Below are 21,511 nucleotides of genomic sequence, written 5' to 3'. Positions count from 1 at the left end.
GGTGCTGTGCTCCTGCCAACCCTGTTTGCACTCTCTCTTTCCCCAGATGAGGATCTGATCCGACAGATCCTGGCAGATGGAGCCAGTGGCATCTCCCACTCCCAGGACCTGGGGCCGTACATGAGGGCTGAAACAGATCTGATCTCAGGCCTGTAAGTATTCAGGGTGTGAGGTGAGCTGGGTTCTGAGGCACTGGGGATGCCTGGGGCAGCCTGGTCACGAGTCACTGTGTTCTCCATGAGACACAGAGCAGTGTTGCTGCACTGGTGTTAGCCCTGGAGTTCAGTCCACCCTGGTGCCAGGCTGCTCCCTGCAGAGCCACCAGTGCCACAGCTCACCAGCATCACCCCTTCGCCTTGGCAGATCCAGTGTATTTGGGGAGAAGGTGGAGACTGTCATGATGCAGAAGCTGAACGACAAAGGGCAGAGCATGGCAGCTCCTCCCCGGGAAGTGAGCAGATCAGCCAAGTCCACATGGACAGGTACCAGGGCAGCGAGGGTGGGATGGGCAGGAGGAGCAGCCCTTGGGAGGCACAGGCAGGTAAATGGAGCCTCAGGAAAGGCTGCTCCCCTGCTTGGGGTGTATTGGCTATGTCCTGCCTACTGCTCTTGGAGCCTGAATGTCACTAAGTCCATCGCTTGTGCTGTGACAGTCCCTACTGTGCACCTTAGGGAAGCTCTGCTCACTGCTTCCCCAGTTCCTCTGCTCTCTGCACCCCTCTGCAGCCATCAGTCCCTTCAGCCATCCAGTATGAGAGAGTCTCTGTATGAAACCAGAGGGGAAAGGGGTTAAAATGCCAAGGAAGGTTCAACTCAACAAAGCAGAGATGCTTCCTACTGGGTCATGCAGCATGACAGCAGCCAGCTGGGCTTGCACAAAGCAGGGAGCACACTGTCAGGCCCTGCAAGGACTGGAGGGTGATAAGTGCCTGGGTGTCCTCTGGAGAAGCTCAGCATCAATTCTCTTAGCATGAGCTCTTGGCTTCCTGAGGCACAGCCTCCCTGGGGCAGGCTGTCCCTGGAAAATTGGACCCAGCAGCATTCCTGTAGGGTCTGTTAACATCCATCATTTCTCCTTGGTTGATGAATGGTGGGGGTATCTCTGTGCAGGCTTTGATTTGCATGTGTGGGTGAAGGAAGCTGTGCTGAGCCCCGGGGCAGGGTGGCTTGGCAGTCTGAAGGCAGCCAGAGCAAGACATCTGTGTGGCTTTCCATGGCTTTGCCAGCAGCACCTCCAGCCAGCTGGGAATGCCCAACGTCCCAGGGCTCTGAGAGAAAGGGAGCCCATCCCACTACCCAGATCAGGAACCCACCTCCTTCTCCTCCCCACCCTGTAGCCCATAGATGCTGCTCTTCTGAGGCTGTGTTTGTGTTGCTGCTGAGTGGGAGATGTTTGGGATAACCCCTCACAACTCACCCAGGACTGATGGCGCTCTCTCTGCTGGTGTGCTCAGCCCTTCCTGTGCCCCTGAGGATCCTTTTGCAGTAATGCTTACACTTGTTTTCCCTCCTCCTCCCAGTCGCAGACCAAACATTCCGGAAGCGCTTGCTGCCACCCTGGTGCTCCTATCTGGCTCATGGTATCAGCCTCCTCCTCTTCGCCACCTCCACGGGCGTCTCCGTGTGGATTGGGGTGGGCTTTTCCTCCAGCGTTGCCCTCATGTGGCTCATCTCAGGGATATTCAGCTTTCTGGCATCCTTCTTGGTCTGGGAGCCCCTGAAGGTAAGGATGAGTACACCAGTGGCAGTAGGAGAGGTAGGGCTGGTGGCAGTTTGGTTTAGCTGCCCCAAGAGAGTGCTCAGGAGCTGTGCTGTGCTCACTGTCTGTGCTGAAAGGCCCTCAGGAGCTGCTGCCCATGGCAGCTCTGGTGTCCCGGCTCTCTGCGGGCTCACAGCACTGCCTGTCTCCCCAGGTCCTGCTGGAAGCTCTCTATTTCTCACTGGTTGCCAAGCGCTTGCACCCAGAGGAAGATGATACCTTGGTGGAGCATCCTTTTGTTGAGCATGTTTCGGAGAAGATCAGCAAAGTCCGACCCCCCCAGGGGTTTGCCCTTTTCCAGGCCAAGGAGGAGGCCAGGAAGGTCAAACTGCTACACAGGATGCTGAAGGTAAGACATCTGTGCAGCCTGGAGAAGAGAAGGCTCCAGGGAGACCCTAGAGCAGCTCCAGTGCCTAAAGGGGCTCCAGGAAACCTGGAGAGGGGCTTTGGACAAGGGATGTAGGGACAGGACAAGGGGAATGGCTTTAACCTGCCCGAGGGGAGATTGAGATGAGCTCTGAGGCAGAAGCTCTTCCCTGTGAGGGTGCTGAGGCGCTGGCACAGGGTGCCCAGAGAAGCTGTGGCTGCCCCATCCCTGGCAGTGTTCAAGGCCAGGTTGGACACAGGGGCTTGGAGCAACCTGCTCTAGTGGAAGGTGTCCCTGCCCGTGGCAGGGGGTTGGAGCTGGAGGAGCTTTAAGGTCCCTTCCACCCCAAACCATTGTATGATTCCTGATGCCTGTGGTGCTTAGGGCAGGGGCAGAGTGCTGCCTCCATGGGCTGAGCCACATCTTTATGTAGGTCCTCCCAATCCAGCTGTGATCTCCTGAACAAGTAGGTGCATGTCTCCAGTTTCTGCCTCAGTTTCCCTATCTGTAAAAGGCAGGCAGTGACTTTCTTCTTCTCTGTGCAGCTCTGAGGGGGCTGGAAAGCAGAACCATGAGGGGGTTCGTTTGGAGCAGCTGCTGTGTTTGACTCTAACTCAGGTGTTGGAGGTTAGGACAAGGTTTGCAATGCAGTGCAGACACCACCTGGCACAAGGAAACTCATTAGTTGAATCTTGTGAAACACTTAATTGCCTGTCTAGGAGCAGAAGCTTCTTTGTAGCTCATCCAGTACTAATCCTCCACAGTTGTGCTGGGGATACACAGCTGCTTTAATGGAGTTATATTTAACTGAGTGATTTCCCTTTAAAGGATGGGACCTTCCATCATTGTATGAACTGAGCTGTTGGTATATAGGAGCTCGTACAGGGAGGTTGTGCAGTGCATGTCGTCTGAAACATGTGGTGCTGTCTGGCTGCTTTGAACAAAGAGTATTGTTATGAGCCTGTGGTCTGGGTTTCATTTTAAGCTGCTTGCCATATGGAAGAAGAAATGCAAGCTCTGGGTGCTGATCCCGCTGCATGGCAGGCAGCGGAGAGCACTGATTTGCTGCAGGATTGGGAACCAGCCCTCCTGTGCTTGGGTGCAATCCCTTTCTGCTCTCTGCTTGCCAGAACTTCCTCATCTACATGATGTTCTTGCTGGTGATCCTGCTCACCAACTACGGAGATGCCACCCGCAACAGCAGAGCCTTCCTTCTGCAGAGCTCCATCAAGCAGCAGCTGGGCAGCAACGAATTCCTCCTCATCAAGAGGTAATGGCGAAGTCCCTGGGGATGGGGAGGAACAAGATGTTGCTTTGTATCAGAGGGGCCTACAGGGACAGGACAAGGGGAATGGCTTTAACCTGCCAGAGGGAGGATTGAGATGTGCTCTTAGGCAGAAGCTCTTCCCTGTGAGGGTGCTGAGGCGCTGGCACAGGGTGCCCAGAGAAGCTGTGGCTGCCCCATCCCTGGCAGTGTTCAAGGCCAGGTTGGACACAGGGGCTTGGAGCAACCTGCTCTAGTGGAAGGTGTCCCTGCCCGTGGCAGGGGGTTGGAGCTGGATGAGCTTTAAGGTCCCTTCCAACACAAACCCATCTGGGATTCTATGGTTGCAGGCAGTGAGCAGCTCCCCGTTATTCTGCTTCTCCCCTGTAGGACAGAGGAACCTGAGCTTTAATCTCTTTGAATTATTTCCTCAGTGGGAAGGGACTGTGTGAGTTACAGGAGTCCGTCTGCTCTAAAGCACACAAGTTTGCTTTGTCTCCAGAATTTACAACTGTAGGGTTTAGCCATAAACACGTCACAAGAACCAAAAATAACATCTTATATAAATACTGAGTCCTTCCCTTCCTGGCTCTGCACATATGGTTTAACTAGATCAGTTTTTCCCAGCTGAGTGCCCACGCTGCTGCCAACCCCACCAGCACAGCGGCTGCCTGGGGTTCATGGTGTCTTTGTACCCCTCTCACTGCAGACCCCTTGGCTCTGTGTGTGAAGAGACCTGGCTTGTCTGTGCCACACAGAGTCACAGAAACTCTGATTCACACAATATGAATGAGGAATGAATCGGTGGAGTTTTGGAGGGGAAGTGGAGCAGAAGCAGAATCTAGTCCTAAATATCATCTCTTTCCCACCGTGCTGCAGCAGACCCACTGGTGCGATCCTCATTCAGATGTCAAGTGGATTCAGTCACCTTTAGGTCTTGCATGTCAGATAAACATCTCCCTGGTGCCAGCCCATCATGGAATGGATGGGAATGCTGCCTCTGCCTGCTAGCCAGGAGGAGGGCAGCCTGGGTTAGCCCTCCAAAACTCCATATGGAACACGGCTGGTCATGGGCGAGACGTGCAGAGACCACCCCAGCAGAGCTGCCCCAAGAGCTCTGATGCCTTTTCCCTGTTGCAGGTCGGATCAGTTCTGGGTGTGGATGTCCCAGGTCTTCCTCCCCTACCTCTACAACAACCGCTCGGCTCAGGAGAGCCACAGCACCACGCTGGGGGCAGCCCGGCTGCGCCAGCTCCGCCTGCAGGAAGGTTGGTGGGATTGGTGGGCCAGGGCTCTGGTTCTGCTGTCGTGGGGTGGTGGTGACCTTCCTGGAGGGAGGAAATGACCAAGTCTGGGTGCTGGTAGAAGCAAGGCAGAAGTTACAGAGGCAGGTTTGTCTTGGCAGCATGGGTATTATGTGCCCCTGGCTCTGCTCCTGCAGAGGTGAACTGGGGCAATCCGTGGGGATTTACACTAGAGAGAAGTTGACTTGATTTCCTGAGGTGTGACTGAGGATGTGGAGGGGCTTGGGAAGAAGGTTGGTGCTGGGTGTGAAAGCTCAGCTGTGCTCCCCAGCACCGTTGGGCTGCATTGGGCTGCCCATGGGGTGACTGTTGGTGTCATTGCAGCCGAGTGCCAGCGCAGCGCCCAGGACATCCTGCATGGCATGGGCACGGCTCCCAGGAGGAGCTGCACCGACTCCCACAGCTTTGCCACCGCTGACTATGGAGCTGGCTGGGAAAGGGCAGCCCTGAACGTGACGGCTGCGTGGTCCTACTCACCGCCCGACCTGACAGGGTAAGGACCTGCCCCTACCCCCTGCTCCAGCTGCCAGAGGCATCATCAGTGTTGATCAGTGCCCGGGGTGGTTCCCAGCCCTTGCTTCAGTGAGGCCAGCTGCAGCTCCAGAGCCTGGCAAAGGGCAAAGAAACAAAAACACCTTCCCTGAACACGTCCACATGGGCAGTGGGAATGGTGGGAGGCACGTTGCTGCTGCTCCCCTGGCTTCCAGGAGATGGGCAGCTCGTCTTGAGCTGAACAGCAGCACAGTGCTGTTCTCAGAGGCATGGGGCAGAGGGTTCAGCTCTTCAGCTTCAAGGGCAGAGAGAAGCTGCTGGAGAAGGTAACCCTGCTGCCCAGAGAGCCCACAGCACAGCACTGGCTTTCTGTTAATGTGGGTTATGGGAGACTGGCCTTTACCAGCATCTCGGACATGAAGTCACTGTTGGTTTCCGCTCTGGTTTGTTCCTGGATGTGTCTTCATTGAAGTTTGGGGCACCACAAGGTTTGGGGCTGTTCTGAAGTTGGGAACACTCAGTGGATCAATGCAGTTCTGTAATTTGTCTTGTGAAATGAATGATGAGGCGGTTGCCACCGTTGGATGTACGGGGTCTGCATCTCTTGCTCCTGGCCTGCCACGTAGCAGACGATAGCAGTGGCTGCTCTGTCCTTCGGCTCTCACCCCATGGCTCCTCTCTCCCTGCAGGATCTGGTACTGGGGTTACATCTCTTTCTACGACAGCAGCGGTTACGTCCAGGAGCTGGGGGCCTCGCTGGAGGAAAGCAGAGCTCAGCTGAACTTCCTTCAGCAGCACACTTGGATCGACAACATGTGAGTGTGGTGGGGCCAAGGGAATGTTCTGTGGGCACCAGTGTTCCAGGGGGATCTGTGACCACCAAACAGCAGTCCCAAAGCCCGTGTGTTGTCTCTGAGCTGCTCTCGTGCCCTCGCAGGAGCCGGGCGGTGTTTGTGGAGGTGCTGCAGTACAACCCCAGCGTGGACCTGCACGTGGCCATCACCCTGCGCCTCGAGTTCCTGGGGGCCGGCCAGGCCATCGCTGCTGTCACCATCAGCCCCTTCCCGCTGCTGCGGCTCAGCGCCGGTGTCACGCTCCAGCTCCTCATGATGGTCAGTGGGTTGTGTCCCCGCTGCGCTCCTCTTCCCTCAGTCACCACACAGAGGCCTCTGGGCACCCATGGCCTGGGTTCCTGGAAGGGCAGCGTTGGTCACTGTGGGCTAAAGCTCCCCTGCGTGAGGCCACTTGTCCCCATGCCTGTCACCACCCCTGGGTAGCACACAGAAAACACCTCAGCACCACTGCGGGGAAGGAGATTCCTCCTGTCTGGCAGCATTTATTGGTCTTGTCTCAGCCTTTTTGCTCCCTTCAGCTCGTGCCTGTCAGTGTGGAAGCTTGAAGCTTCTATTCTTCTGTTCTTGGTGGGGACATCAGAGCCAAGTCCTCAGAGACCCTGCCTGGGCCCGGGTCCAGTGTGAGCAGAGCCCTCTTCCCCTGGGCACTGCCACACTGACACTGGATGAGAGCACTGGATGTGGTTTGGGGAGCAGGGCACTGAGCGGGCAAGCAGGACATGGAAGGGTTCAGGGTTGTGCTCCAGCTCTGGGCTGGCAGAACTCAGCCTCGTGCATGGGGCTTTTGCTGCCCTGGGGTGCTGCAGGTCCCTGGTGCAGCACAGCAGTGAAGTGTTGCCTCTTCCTTCCCTGGTAACTTCTGCATTCCTCCCCCAGGTCTTCCTCATGATGTTCGTGGTCTACTTTGTGGTGTCCGAGTCTCTGTCCATCAAGAAGGAAGGCAGAGCCTACTTCAGCCTGTGGGGCAACTACGGCCAGTGGGTCTTCATCCTGCTCACCACGTGCACCGTGGTGGTGCACCTCAGCCAGGCCACCCTTGCTGACCAGCAGTGGCTCAAGTACCTCAGCAACCGCAAGGGCTTCACCAACTTCTACCAGGTGGCCTTTCTCAACACCGTCTTCAGCACCTTGGCTGCATCCCTCCTCTTCCTCCTCACTGTGCAGGTATGGAGAGGGTTGGGTGGGAGCAGCACATTGGTCCTCCTTTGCCAGCTCATCCATGGCAGGGCCAGCAAAGGGTTCTGATGCAAGACACTGGTCCTGCTGTGCTGGGCACTGATCAAATACAACGGGGCTGCTGCCACCTCCAGACCCTGCTGCAGGGCAGGAGTGGTGGGCACTGATGCCAGGTGCATCTCTGCTGTAGCACTTTGGATTGCTAAAGCCTCTGGGCCCTCAATTTTCTTGCGGAATTCAGCCTAATGTGGCTGATGGGATGATTCTGCAAGGAGCCCATCACTAGGATGTCCTCTGCTCTGCCAGTGGTTGCATGTCTCAGGGTTGCAGGGGTGTTTGAAAGACCCTTCCCTGTGCTGTCAGGCTCTCAGAGCAGCCCCTGTGCTGGGCCCATGTAACTCCAGCCTCCCCCCTGCTCCTAGGCTGCCCAGCAGCTGCGCTTCGTCCGGCAGTGGTCCATGTTTGGGAAGACCCTTCAGAAGTCTGCGAGGGAGCTGGGTGCTGCGGGGTTGGCCTTCACCATCCTCATCCTGGCCTACGCTCAGCTCGGCTTCCTGGTAACTACACACCCCTCCTCGACCTGCAGAGAGGGTGGTTGTCAGCCAGGGCTGCCCAGGGTCGTGCTGCCCCTTGCTCCTCAGCATCCCCTGGCTGTGAGCAGAGCCCCTGGGTCCTCTGGGTGCTCTGTGCCCAGCCAGGGGCTGTGTCTGTGGGCTGTCCCTGTCACTGCTGATTTGTGGGTCACTCTTTGGGGCTCATGCTGTGTAAGGTGGGGTAATGAGTGTTGGGGGTCAGGGAAGCATTTCGCCACCGATCCCTTCTCATTGCATCTCTAATGTCCTCTTTGCAGCTCTTCTCCTCCTCCTCGGAGTCCTTCCGCAGCGTTGGCAGCAGCCTCCTGCTGCTGTTGGCCATGCTGCGGGGCAGCGTGAACCTCCGGCCCTGCCTGCCCGAGTCCTCGGGCCTCTACTACCTGTTCTGCACCAGCTACATCCTGCTGGAGGTGTGGATCTTGCTGCGGCTCTTCACCGTGGTGCTCATCTACAGCTACCGGGAGATGCACTTCGAGCTGTACCGCCCTGCCTTCGAGCCCCAGGACTACGAGATGGTGGAGCTCTTCGTGCGCAGGCTCAAGATGTGGATGGGCTTCAGCAAAGCCAAGGAGGTGAGTGCTGAAGGGGCCTGGGAGCAGGCACGAGGCTGCAGACACTCGCAGGGAAGCAGCATCCACCATCCTTTACCTTCCTTTGCTTCTGGCTACTTCCCACTGTTGTCCCCAGCCAGGTTCCTTTGGCAGGTGAGTGCTGGAGTGGCCATTCCTGGAGGCCCAAGAGCTGGGTTAGTGATGGGGTGTTGTAGGGGCATCTGCTGCCAGTTCAGTCCTGCACTCCCGTGTGTTTTTATCTGGGGTCTGCACCCAGGTTTGTGCTGTGGCCCACCAGGAATGGGTGGGAACAGCTCCGGGGCCACTTGGAGTGGGACATGGTACCATAGCACAGTGTTCCCAGCACAGCATTCCCACTTACATGCTCCTGATGTTAATGTTCCCTCATCCTCTTCCAGTTCCGGCACAAGGTGAGGTTCGAAGGGATGGAGCCGCTGCCGTCCCGAGACTCCAGTGACTCCAAGTCCTTCCGTGGCCCCACTCCCAGCGCTGCCTCCGACAGCTCCAGAGCCTCCACCTCCTCCAGCCAGCTCGATGGGCTGAGCCTGGTGCTGAGCACCCGGGACAGCCTGGAAGTGGACGCCGACATCCAGCGCCTCCTTTCCCTCTTCGAGATGCTGCTCGCCCAGTTCGACCGCGTCAACCAGGTGACGGAGGACCTGTACCGCATCGAGCACCAGCTCCAGGGCTCCCACAGCCGCCGCTCCCGCAGGAGGAGCCCCCAGCCCTCGGAGGACGCCCTGAGCAGGTACCGTGGGGGCAGCACAGAGCGGGGGCCCTCACCTGAGTTCTCCTCCGACACGGACCTGCAGCTCCTGCGGGACGCGCCGTTGTCCCCCCGCTCTGCTGCCACCCCCCCGGGCAGCAGGGGCTCAGTGCCCAGCCGGCTCCTGCGCGCCAGCAGAGGCATCAGCGCGGCTTCTGGGCTGCCCCCAAGCAAGCCCTACACCACCGGAGCTCCGGTGGTGAAGAAGAAGCGGCCCCTCCGGGCCAAGAACAGGGTGCACCCCACTGTCAAGTAACGGGTGGTGAGCTGGGCAGCGCGGGGAGCAATGCCCAGGGAGGGCAGGGAGCATGGGCAGGGTTTGCCAAGGGTGGGCTGTGCCTGCCCTGCAGCCCTGGGGCCTCGGGAGCTGCTGCTCCTGCTGGCTCCGGCCGCGGCGGCTGGGCCTGCCGGGCACACGGGGCTGCTGCCTGCAGCGGGGCTGCGCAGCCACCACCCTCCATGGACCTGGTGTGTCCCCAGCAGGGCACTGACCCCCTGCGGGTGGCTTCCAGCATCAGGGGCTGGGCGAGGGCTGAGCCGTTCCCTGGGGGAAGGCTGTGCAGGGTACGGTCAGTGCACGAATCCCAGCCAGGGAAGGGCAGTATTACAAGGTGTCTCTGTTAAATGGCCCCATCTGCAATCAGCCCATCTGTGGTGACTGTCATGGGGACACTTGACTGGGGGCTGGCACAGGGTGACCGGTACAAAGCTCCCCTCCCTTCCCCACTGGCTGTGCCGGATGGAAAAGGGGAGAAGGGGAGCCCCAGGCCTTGAAGGTTTGAACTGAGTCTTGGATGTTTGTCGACCAGACACACTGTGGAGGAAAGCTACAGCTTTCGAGAAGATATTTAACCCATCTTTTTTTTTTTCTCTTAAGCATAAATAGAGATAGAGCAACGATATCTACACCCTGATCAGTTAATTTCCAGTATTGGCTCCTTTTTATCCTCCAGAAATTGGTACTTACTGTTTGTATTTAAAGAAACCCAATATTTAAAAGAAGTGACATTGCAGCGAGCTGCCGGCCCCGCTCCCCGGCCAGGCTCCGCAGGGATCAGGAGCAGCAGCTCAGCCCGAGGGGCTGCTCTGGGTGTGGGGTTGCCAAGGTGCTGGCTTCGCTGCGCTCCCCCCCCGGCCCCTGCTCCCCGCTTGGCTTTTCTAACCCCAAGGAATGTATTGACGTAAGTATCTGTATTTGTTACTTGGTTTACTTGTTCTATGTACTGCCCAGCACTTTAAACAAGGCTTTCCTCGGCTACCGACACATGCAGCTCCCCAGGACGGGCTAATAGAGCACAGAAGCAGTATTTTTGGTTGTTTAAATCCTAAACTGAGACGAGCGAGCGCTGAGGAAGCGAACGCAGCCCCTGCGGGGCCGGGCCCTCCTGGTACCCTCCGACACAAGCACAAAGGCATTGGGGAGGCAGGTGAAGCCCTCAAAGAGCTTTAATTGGGGTCCTGCAGCTCCCCGGGACACTGGGCTACAGCTGGGCTGTGCCATGGGGCTGTGCTGTGGGGCTGCCCCTGCTCACAGCATGGGGGTGCCGAGGCCTCCCCGGGGCTGCGTTCCCTTCGCCGTCGCCGTCTCACCTTATGTCTATTGTAAGTAATTTATATGGGTTGGTTTTGTTGTTTCCAAATGTATATATTTTTGTATGTTTGCTATATTTTCATAGCATCGGTCCCGTGTTTGAAACCTGTAGATAGGAGACAGAACACTATTGTCAGAGTTATTTAAAGGATGTATTAAGTGCTTCTTCCTGGGAATGTCCCGTGTATATAAGGTGTGCGTGGGGTGCGTGTGCTCGCCCTCCTCCCCGCCGGGGCTGCCTCTGGGCTGGTGCCAGGGGAGGGGACGTCAGGGTGTTCCCAGAGCTGCTCCGTGCTTTGGGAATGTGAGAGGGTTGAAGGGAGGAGTTCAGCAGCAAGACCAGGGAATGTGCCTCGGGTCGGATCTTGCCTCTGATGCTGGTGGTCCTGGCAGCATCCTGCCCCTGGCAGGGAGACCATTGCAGGCAGAGAGAGGGTCTTCTCAGCCACTTCCATTGCTCATCACATCACCTCTGGAGTCTCCCCATCCAGCTCCCAGCACTTCTGCCATGCTGTGATAGGTACTTCTAAAGCTTTCATTCCAGCTCTCCATATGGCCCCATGTCCTTTATGGACCGAAGGACACAGGAGGACGCGGGTGCTCTTTGATACTGGTGTAAGTAAGTTGCCTTTGGAAAACTCAGCTGAGAGGAAGGACAGGCTGCGGAAATGTCGCAGAAGGATGTGGGCAGCAGGAGCGTGGTGTAGCTTGAAGATCATGTGAAGTGAGGTGGTGGTTGGTCACCACAGAGGTTGGTGCAAGAGCAGATTGCACAGAGGGAAGTGGAGTGTGGAGGGGAGGAAAATACGAGTAACCACAGAGCTTTGGGAATGGGGAGGAAAGGCAGGTAGAGGAGATGACAGAGAAGTGCCTGTGGTTCAGCAGCAGGAGATGAGGATTCCAGCAAGGCAGCTGCCTTGTATTTTTTGGTTCCTTTTACTTACCGAGCAGCCCGGCCACCAGGCTCAACCCTGGCAGATGCCCACGGCTCACTCTGGCCACAGTGGCCACCAGTGCTGGTGCAAGTGCCTGCAAGCGATGTCCAAAACCCCCTAAGGCAGTAAAAGGAGCAGCAGTGGGATGGGCCAGGACACAGGGATGTGGCACTGCAGCTCTGATAGTGGCACTGGGCACGTGTCTGCAGTCCCATCCAGCTCATTGCCCCTCTAGTGCATCTTCCCTGGGGCATGGAAGGATTTAGTTATAAAGTAAAAGCTTATTTGATGAGCTAAGCACAGGAGAAACTTGGGAATTCTGTTCTATCCTTAAAGCCAAAGTTTGGGACTCTTTGACTGTGCATCTGACAGGAAGGTGCTGGAGAAGTATTTAGTTGCTTTTGTCTTTGTGGGTAGTTGCTGTTTATGAAGTTGCTCATTTCCATCACTGCTGCATCAAGCCTGCAGGAATGCTTTTGCCCAACAGGGAGATGGGAAAAGGAGAGGGGCTGTAGGCACCGTGCTGCTGGGTGGCCACCAGCTCTTTACTCTCCTTTGGGCTCTTATGGGGGAGATCTACAACTGCACCAGAAGAGCCACTTTAACCTCTAGCTCCGTGCCCGGCTATACCCATTGCATCCCTCTCCTGCTGCAGTGGAGCAACGTGCATAGACCCAGCCACCCCCGAGGGCCATGTGGGAATGTTCCGTGAGTAAAACGAACCAAGCAGGTCTTGGGAAGCCAAAAAGTTCATTTCTCAGCCCCTCACCAGCCCCAGGGCTTGAGTGTGCTCATAGAGAAGAGGTTGTTGATGGGAGTGAAGAGTGGGAAGGAGACAGAGGCAAGAGGCAGCGGGTGCAGGGCCCCGGCTGCTCGGACCAGCCCATACTAAGCTAAAGGGAGGGTGAAACAGGGATGTGGAGTGTCAGGAATTTTGTTCCCAAGTGCCTGTTTCTCACTGAGCTTGTGCCGTGTGTGTGTGTGTGTGAGTGACTTGATGCGTGTGACTTACCAAGTGCTTCTTCTAATCGAAGAGGAGCAGAAACGGGATCAGACAACTGCCCTCCTTCTTCCCTTCGCTTGAAGCACGGAGAGCAGCTCTGGAACCCAGGGTCGGTTCTTGCAAAGCCAAACGCCTCCTCCCTGAGGGCCACCACTGACAGCTTTTGGGTAACCACAGTTCTCATCCCCCAGCTAAGGTACCGTGTTCACATGCACGTGGCTGCAGCCAGAGCTCCTCGTCCTGGCCTTAGCCCCTCACCTGCACTCAGTGTGACTCGCAGCCCTGGCCAAGCAATCCTCCTGAATGTATATTTCTGTGTTTGTAGTCACCATGAGATGGTCTCTTATTTATTGTCTTAAGTCCTACAAAGATGCCACAGTATCAAGCTGCTTAAATAAAATCCCCATCCATCAGTTTAAAAGGGAGAGGGAGGGACATATATAAGTGCTTTCTTTAAAGAACAAAGGATTGTGACCAATATGCCAACTGTTAGTGTGGGGTCAGCATTTCACTGCAACCAGAACTAGCGTATTTTTTAATTGTGGGGATGTTTCTTACAAAATGACAAGGTCAAATAAAAGATGACTGCTCCAGCCTGGCTCTGGTGCTTCTGTTCTGGCCAGCCCCTTCACCACTGAGAGCTCAGCAAAGGCAGGTTAAAGCCATTCCCTTTGTCCTGTCCCTACAGGCCCTTGTCCAAAGCCCCTCTCCAGGTTTCGTTTGTGCCCCCCAGCTGCAGAAGTTACCTGAAGCTGAACCACAGGGACCGTCCCAGGTGAGGAATTGGAACACAGCCAGTGTTGCACCGTGTCCAGCTCTTGGATGTGTGGCTGGTGATAACAGTATGGATGGGAATGCTGGAAGGAGGAAGGAATGTCCGTTACTATGAAGCACAGTTTGACTCTTCCCAGGCCAGCAAGAACCCACTGACCAGATGGATATTTTATTTCCTTTACGACTTAGAAACACTCAAAACACAACATTTACTTAGAGTTCCCAAACAGCCCTGCACAAGCTCATAGCATCACTTCATCCCCTCGCCTGTCACTTCACAGTTCCATGTGCAGATTGCACTTGTCTTCATCTCCATCGCAGGGGTGCTGCTGTTGGTTGTTACCAAAGAGCCACGCTTCCCATCTATTGATAAACCAGGAGATAAAGTACTCACAGTATAGTCCAGCTTACGTGTTTTCTCCCAGTTTGGTAGTGTAGTGTCTGCTGACCATCTTACCACAAGATGAGCTACATCATCCCATTGCTCCTGTACACGGGTGCGCTGAAAGGAACCACTTGTGACTTGCTTCACTAGCTGAGGGCTGGGAGGAGAGACTGTCACTGTGTGTTAGTGCAACAGGCAAAACTTGGGCAGAGATGATGCCCCAACACATGTTAACAGTCATTCAAGAAGGGATTAACCAGGTATACAGAGAAGGACAAGAGTCACCCTCAGTATTGCTGCAGTGGAAGTCCTGCAGCTGAACCTAGAAGCCAGTCAGCCAGTAATTCCTAATCAGCCCCTTCATCACAAGTAATTCCCAGTCAGCCTGTTCATTACCAGCAATTCATGGCCCAGTGCTCTGCTGTTCTGCTCTGGCAAGTGGCATCCACCTCCCTGCTTTGTGTTACTTCTGGTGGCAAAGCCGTTTCTGGTGAATGAGGGAGGGTTTGTTGTGCATCTCTCAAAATGGAGACAAACCCTTGGGATTAAAGCAGCATGTCCGGCAGGTCACTGAGAACCCAAATAACTCTTACCAGAGCTGGCAGCAGAACAAGTCTGAGCCTGAAGAGTTCAAGTGCTGAGAGGCAGCGAGGTCTGGGATGGAGCTGGGATTCTGGGGTGCTTCAAAATAGTGACTGGGTTTTCAGTACTTCACATTTCATTCCCTATAAAGTCATCAACATTCCCACGATTCCTGCACCTTCCACCTACGGGATGAACTGCAGAACATCATCCTTGCCTGCCTCCACCAGCCACTGGTGTGGAAGGAGCCCAAAGAAAGGTTCTGCCCCAAAGTTCCCCTCAGAGATGGAAGCCTTGAAATAGCTCAAACCCAAATAAAACCAGAACATGTGGAGTTGGTCCTTTCCTGGAGCATCTGCTGGGGATACAACGTCCTCCTGTAGGGTTCAGTGCCAAGTCCACATGCAAACAGCACAGCCACGCTGTGCCGGCCAAACCCTGCTCCTTCATGTCCAGGTAAAACACTCTTCTTGCCTCGTCCATCCCAGAACAGATCCAGCAGGATCTACACGAACTCCGTGAAGTCGTCCACCGAGGAGATGAGCCGCTTCCTCTGCCCGGTCTCGTAGGTGGCCGGAGGGTCCTGCGGGATCTGGGGAGGGGGCTTGGTGGGAGCAGAGGGATGCATCTGCAGGGGGAGGCCGGGGGTCTGGTACTGGGTTTCTTCACGTAGCTGAAAGTCAAAGGAGAACAGATGAGCTCCATTCTCTCTGCAACTCTTTCACTCTCCTTTTGGGCAGGGCAGGACGCCCTGTCCCTCCATCCCTAGTATGGTGCTGAGCTCTGTGTCCAGGTATTAGGGTTCCCAAACCCCTTGCGAGCAGGGAAACTGAAAGCTCGCCAGTCCAGATCTACACCTGCACAAGAGCTGGATTCTAACCACATATTCCTCCTCCTGTTCGGCAAGTTTTGAGCAGGTTTTATGTGCCTTATTTGTACTAAGACTCTAGAGCCCAGTTGTAACCACTGAGAACAGAGAGCTTTACACTCACCCGGTGCCTCAGCCTCTTGATATGACGCAGCCTTGCAATCCATTTGGATGGGTAGGTGTCAGTGGGGTTGGATCGACTGTGATGAACCTGGGAAGCCATCTGATTTGGGAAGCAAGGGTGGGGAGAAGCAGGGAAAGAAAGGAGGCACATTAACATCACCACAACAATAAAATGAACAGAGTGTTTCAGTACAGTCTGACAGCTGCTGAAATACAGCTCGAGCTGTTTATGTGCCAGCTCTGACCTAAAGGTTGACAGCAATAACTGAAGCAGAAAACTTACTTATTTGCTTCAGCAAGCCCTACTCATTTCCCTGGAAGCTGGTGATGGATCAAGACACCAGCTGAAAGCCAGAAGGTCTCAGGGTACTCACATTGGCGTGCAAGGCCATCTGACGGGCCACGAATGGCAGGTTCTTATCAGAGATGATCTTGGCAACACTCGTATCTACGAGACCTTCCATGTCTGTGTTTTGAAGGGATAAGAGAAAACAACTTGTCAGACAGTAAAGAACAAGCCAAAGGTTGTCAGTAACTAAACAGATAATATAAACCTGAGGAACAGGATCCCAGAAGTTCCCACTTGTAACAGAACTTGCACTGCAGCTTAACATAACTGGGTCTCACATTCTGGCTGCTCCATAAAGTTTGAGGAGAGCCTGCTGGGCTCTGCAGCACATGAACCAAGACATGAGAGAAGAACACCCTAGAAGTGCCCCTTTGGTAAGAGGACAGTAGATGCCCCTGCAGATCACTGCACCAGCACTGACTCTCATGAAGCCATGAGCTGCTTCCATGTATCAGGTCCTTCAGTGCTGGGAAAGGCAGCAGAGGCTAAAGCCAAAGGGACCTCCACCTCCTCCAGTATTCCCAAGCAATCACTGGAGGGACCTGCTCTACTCTGCTGGCACTTTGCCTTAAGCTTGAAGATAGATAGTATGAAGATAGATAGCTTGAAGATAGACAGTGGGAAGATACCTCTTATCTTGGGGAAGATACATGAATCATAGAATCAACCCGGTTGGAAAAGACCTTTAAGATCATCGAGTCCAACCATTACCCCGGGACCGCCAAGACCACCACTAACCCATGGCACTAAGGGCCCAGGACACCTCCAGACAATACTGGGTTCAGAGAGTTTCTCCTGGAAGTTTTTACTTTCGAAACACAAACCCACTGCAAAGCAGAGGCAGTTACTGCCCCACCAGTACAGGAAAGGCTGAGAACAAAGGCTGGAGGGATTCCTACCTTTCCGACACTGCAACGTCACCAGGTTACAGTCATAGTCCAGTGGTGTGATGATAACGTGCACAAAATTGAACTGACCCTGAGGAGAAACCAATAAAACGGGTCACACACACTTCACTGACAGCCACTGCGATTCCTGTGAGTGCCACGAACACACATGGGAACATGGCAAGGCAAATAACCTCCATTCCTGACCAACACAGTTGCTAACACGCATCGGATTAAGGTTTCACAAACAGCCACATGCCTGCTTTACAACACACCAACAAGTACAATGTGGTACCTTTATTGTTCCCAGTTTAAAGTCTTCTCCAGAATCGTTGTAAACGATGGAAACAAAATCATTCCCAAGGTGCCTTTTCTTGTCGCAGCGGTATTTATCCAAATCCTTTGTGGGCATCAGAGTAGCAATGTGGAAAATGGCTGAGGAGGGAACAGAAACATCCTTAGGCTGGCCTGGCAAGCAGTGCTGCAAGCAGCAATGGTCAACAGGCAGCACTTGTCTGGAAGACAAAGTAGTACCACACCACAACAATTAACAATAGAAGCTGTGCTCCCTCAATTGCTTTGTTCCCATTTGTGATCCAGTCCCACTGGATTGCTCCAGTGGTGCCTGGAGCACGGAGCACAGTGGCCAGGGAAAAGGCAGCCTCTGAAAGCTCTGCTCTTACCAGTTTTTAGGTACAGCCCTGCAGCCTTCTCTAGCACCAGGCTCAAAGTGAATTAAGGGACTGGCTTCCAGCATGTGTCCAATGTATACTGGAAGACGTGTTCTCACCAAGCTGGGGTAGGTATCTATCTGATCATAGAAAACAAGAGAGGGCTGCAGGAGTGCTTCTGGGTATGTTTTCCATGACCACGATAGCATGGTCAGTGGAATCTGCTTTGAGGAGGAAGAGTTAAACAGCTTAAACCAGGACATCCCCTAATTGAGCCCTGCAGAGCACCAGGGATGCAGCAAGTAACCTGCAGCTGCACACTAAGTATGGTGACTGGGATGCACAGAGCTGTAGGGAATGACTTGGGAAGTTCATCACAGCTTGCTGGGTCCTGGATGACACCTGCACTGCAGGTCAATTAGCAAAGACCACGACAACCCTCCTGCTTTCAATACTGTCCTTCAGAGAAACCATTAGCAGGGTTATGATGTGTACTCTCATTTGACCCTCAGTTAACAGCCTTCAGAGCAGCTCATTCTACAAACCTCTACACCAAACCATAGCAGCCTTATTTCAGAAGTGGTGTAATTGGTTTCTTTCTTACATAAGGCAGGTATACACCTCCCCCAAAATGTAACACATGGCTTGCAGAGATACTAGAGAGAGAATGGGAGGAGATCAGAACCTCAGGTCACCTTTGCTACATCCCTGGAAAGGGAACAGCTTGTAGAAGCCTTAAGATGAGAGCAGACAGATTATCCTTCCACTTCCAACTTCTGGAGCCACCTTACCTTGCATAATGTCATCGTGCCAGCAGTAGGTGAACTGCCCATCCTCCCCACACACATCCAGGCCACCAAGGTAAATTTTGTCTGGCTGACAGTCCTTGAGCTCAATGAGCTTCCCTAACCCCGTCAGGAATTCTGTATAGCGATAGGATCCATGTTCATTTGATAGAATGGCAATTTCGTTGTTGCTCTAGGAGAGAAGAACATGGGAGTCCCATATTGAATGTTAAAAGCACTCACCCAGCACTGCCTTCCTGAAAGGGCTTCATGCAGGCACTGATTTTTAGTGCACAAAACTAAGGAAAAGCAAGGCTACTGCAGGAGCAGGACAAACCTCAGCTGGAGCAGTGGTGCCTGCCTTTCTGCTGAGATGGAACCATTGAAGGATTAATGCATCTGCACACAACTCACCTGGCCTTCTCCCACGTAGAGCACTGCAATCTTGTGTGTGTCGTAAGAAGGGATTTGATCCAGGAGCTGCACTGATCTTTCAAATGTCTGCAATCAAAACATAGGTCACGTCTTTAGAAACTTATCTCCATATACCCATTGCTCTCCCCAAACCTCTCCAGACAATGACAGTGCAAAGCACAGATTCCTGACCATCAGGAGTGTCTTCCTTGGTAAACACTGCCCTACCCTGTTCTGCAAGGGCACCATCGGTCCAAGGCACAGAGCAGTGCTGACAGCACCTGGCACCACGCTTGCTTGGTTTTACACTTCAGATGAGATTAATCTGGCAAACTCCACGGGTTAGATGCACTTGCCATGACAAATTACATCCCAGCTTCATTTAAGCTCCAGGCGTGAAAAATGATCATGAAAAATGACCATGTCTCTTCTCTGAAGAGCATTTTTAACACAAGCCATCACCTCATCTCATCCAGGCTCCCTCCTGCCTGACCACCTGAGCCTAAAGTGAGGGGACCTATCAGCAGGAGCTCTGGGGTGCTCAGTTCACAGGAACCCCATTCCAGCTCTGCCTCTCCAGGAAGTTTATGACTCATATGACCACAGAAAGCTTCTTGGCCACCCCCAGTTACACAAAGGGCTGACAGGTTTGTTTAGTGGTGTTCTGCCAATATCACCTCGTGTTTGGTTTTCATCCTGCACTCCAAACCCGCAAATCATCCTGCCTTCTGGCTGGGATTCAAATTCAATCCAGAGCCATAAAGCAGGAGCCACCAGGACTGGGGTACAGAAAATCCTCCATCTGTAGCACTGTTGGTAGGAAACATTTGAGCTGGACGTTCATTACTATCATTTATGTTCAAAAGAAGTAATGAGGTTAGAAAAATTAACTACAAGAATAAAGAGAAAATCCTTGCCTACCTCATTTGGCAACAAAAGGGGCTTGTTGTTTTCATCACCAAAGAATGGGGAGTGGTACAACTGTAAAAACACAAAGCTAAGGGAGAAAGGGGGAGAAAAAACCCTGTTACCATAAGAATTAAGTCAATTTTGATGTGTTGTATGTAAGAATGTTATGTACAGAAGAAAAAGAGGAGCGATTAAAATGCTAATGGAGTATTACTCATCTTCTAGAAACGCTGTAGGTGCCTGGACTACCTGCAGTTTGTAATAGACCCCTGTCAGAACAAACAAGGCTTATGTCAAACAGTGCCAGCTGCACAGATTCCCATTCAAAGGCAATCACTGCAGAGAGCAGAGGAGTAGGAATGCTTCTAGACTAGCAGAGAAATGATCTTACATTTGCATTTTCCAGCCCTCAGCAAGATGAAGATTGTCTCATAATGCAATTCTGGGCAACTACCAATAGCTAAAGTTCAAAAAGCAACTATTATATACAACCCCTTCTGTTCCCTCTTCTCAGTATTTTGCACATGATATTTCTTGAACTGCATGACTAGTAATTCATCCTGTTCACAGCAAAATTAACCCCAGGTTACCTGCAGTCAAGCCACACGTCCATTTGGACCCTAAATTTGGATAGATTAAGAACATGAGGAAACTATTTCTTTCACCATTTAAGAGGCCTATTTCCTGTATCACAAAGTTAATGTGGTGGTAGTGGGTTCAACATGTAACAGCTCCTGAAAAAAACAGGTAATTAATCTTTCTTTTTAATCAGATACTGTTTTCTAGATCCCACAAAACCAGCTGAGCACTGCAAACCAATCCAGCCACGGCTGCAGCAATTCTGAGTTCACCATTTCTAGCTTCAAATAAGCCCCTCCATGTACCTTGGGTTTATGCCAGGTACTTTCTCAGCGTTGGAAGCTGCTGTTCTGCTCTTGAAGGCATCTCTCTCGATCCTCTTCCCCCTCCTTGACGGGGCTGAGTCAGAGATGGTGTATCCTCGGGGCCGGTGCCCAGACGGGGAGCGAGGCGAGGTGACAGGACCGGTGCCATCCAACCCGCCTGCCCCAGTCACTCTGGTGTCCTCCCCCTTGCCCAGCCAACTGCCCAGCCCTTCCCCTTCCAGGTTCCCAGACTGGGATTTTGATTTCACTTCCGTGCTCAGCCTCCTCGTTACTTCTCTGCCGTTGGCATCTTTGAGGACCTCCTGCAGCGTCTGTAGCTCAGGGGAAGAACTGGACTTGCTGAGCGGCTGGGATGGCTGGAAGGAAAGCTCCTCCAGCGTGCGGCCGTCCTCCGATGGCAGGACCCTCCCTATGGGAATTCCACCCTCCACCAGGTCTTCGGACTTCAGAGATTTTTCTTCTTGGCTGGAGGTTGAGGAGGACTTAAAGAGGGAGAACAAAGATAAACAGTTTTCCTGATACACAAAACAAAAGCTGACAAAAGCAATGCTCGGGCACCCACTGACACTTCCAGTGGAAGATGAGCAGAAAGGTGCCAAGTAGAAGGCACTGCAGATGGAAGGCCCTGCATAAACCAGGTCTCTGCTGCTGCTGCTCTGCACACAGTCCCTCACAAGCCACCCAAACTCTCAAACATGACTGCACGTGCATCATGATATCGATAGTGACTTCTTACAGAGGGTGCCAAGAAGGACCCAGTTGAGCACAGACCATTCTCCCGTGTGGCTAAGGACAGGGCTGTCATATGGGACAGAACTGGTTAACCTCTTTCTCCTTACCCTGCTGTAAGACTCCTGGGGTTTACCAAACCTTTCCTCGCTCAGGACTTGTTCAGAGCATGAAGTATCAATGTCCTCACTCTCTGGAGACTCAGCTGGGGACTCAGTTTCCTTCAGCTCCATTTCCGAGGGGCTCCCCTCCTCCAGCACCACCGCTGACTCTATGGAGACACAAGGCAGGAGAAGTGAAGTCTGTGGAGAGGCACAGACCAGCAGGCCCCCATCCTCTCCTCTGAAGTACCAGCCTTTTCCCTACGGGATTTCAATGGAAGGCCATATTGAATGAGTGCTCTGGGTCTTTGATTTCTTGCCATATCAGACTTGCTCCTGATTCCCCTTTTGTA

At 53.6% G+C, this 21,511-nt stretch overlaps 2 protein-coding genes across 10 annotated transcripts in view; one reads left to right on the top strand and one right to left on the bottom strand.

Moving 5' to 3' along the window:
- The window catches only part of PKD1 (polycystin 1, transient receptor potential channel interacting), an 89,747-nt gene extending 76,478 nt beyond the window's left edge, over positions 1 to 13,269 (top strand). For both annotated transcript variants that reach the window (XM_030485090.1, XM_030485089.1), the window contains exons 34-46: positions 47 to 152; positions 364 to 482; positions 1,521 to 1,723; positions 1,914 to 2,108; positions 3,257 to 3,396; positions 4,531 to 4,658; positions 5,019 to 5,187; positions 5,876 to 6,001; positions 6,124 to 6,298; positions 6,917 to 7,204; positions 7,639 to 7,773; positions 8,067 to 8,381; positions 8,780 to 13,269. In XM_030485090.1, coding sequence (XP_030340950.1) covers positions 47 to 152; positions 364 to 482; positions 1,521 to 1,723; positions 1,914 to 2,108; positions 3,257 to 3,396; positions 4,531 to 4,658; positions 5,019 to 5,187; positions 5,876 to 6,001; positions 6,124 to 6,298; positions 6,917 to 7,204; positions 7,639 to 7,773; positions 8,067 to 8,381; positions 8,780 to 9,403 — 2,723 coding nt within the window. In that variant the 3' untranslated portion in view covers positions 9,404 to 13,269. The remainder of the gene's footprint in view (positions 1 to 46; positions 153 to 363; positions 483 to 1,520; positions 1,724 to 1,913; positions 2,109 to 3,256; positions 3,397 to 4,530; positions 4,659 to 5,018; positions 5,188 to 5,875; positions 6,002 to 6,123; positions 6,299 to 6,916; positions 7,205 to 7,638; positions 7,774 to 8,066; positions 8,382 to 8,779) is intronic.
- The window catches only part of TSC2 (TSC complex subunit 2), a 33,830-nt gene continuing 25,309 nt past the window's right edge, over positions 12,991 to 21,511 (bottom strand). For 7 of the 8 annotated variants that reach the window (XM_030485096.1, XM_030485093.1, XM_030485092.1 and 4 more), the window contains 10 exons: positions 21,168 to 21,328; positions 20,308 to 20,810; positions 19,436 to 19,511; positions 18,515 to 18,601; positions 18,107 to 18,293; positions 16,940 to 17,079; positions 16,657 to 16,735; positions 15,783 to 15,874; positions 15,410 to 15,508; positions 12,991 to 15,090 (listed from right to left, as the gene is read on the bottom strand). In XM_030485096.1, coding sequence (XP_030340956.1) covers positions 14,923 to 15,090; positions 15,410 to 15,508; positions 15,783 to 15,874; positions 16,657 to 16,735; positions 16,940 to 17,079; positions 18,107 to 18,293; positions 18,515 to 18,601; positions 19,436 to 19,511; positions 20,308 to 20,810; positions 21,168 to 21,328 — 1,592 coding nt within the window. In that variant the 3' untranslated portion in view covers positions 12,991 to 14,922. The remainder of the gene's footprint in view (positions 15,091 to 15,409; positions 15,509 to 15,782; positions 15,875 to 16,656; positions 16,736 to 16,939; positions 17,080 to 18,106; positions 18,294 to 18,514; positions 18,602 to 19,435; positions 19,512 to 20,307; positions 20,811 to 21,167; positions 21,329 to 21,511) is intronic. The other variant, XR_003991292.1, reaches the window with a different exon arrangement.

The sequence above is a fragment of the Strigops habroptila genome, chromosome 4 (assembly GCF_004027225.2).
Source record: "Strigops habroptila isolate Jane chromosome 4, bStrHab1.2.pri, whole genome shotgun sequence".
Classification (NCBI taxonomy): domain Eukaryota; kingdom Metazoa; phylum Chordata; class Aves; order Psittaciformes; family Psittacidae; genus Strigops; species Strigops habroptila.
Note: the sequence above shows the minus strand (reverse complement) of the source record. Positions and strands in the feature narration are given on the sequence as shown.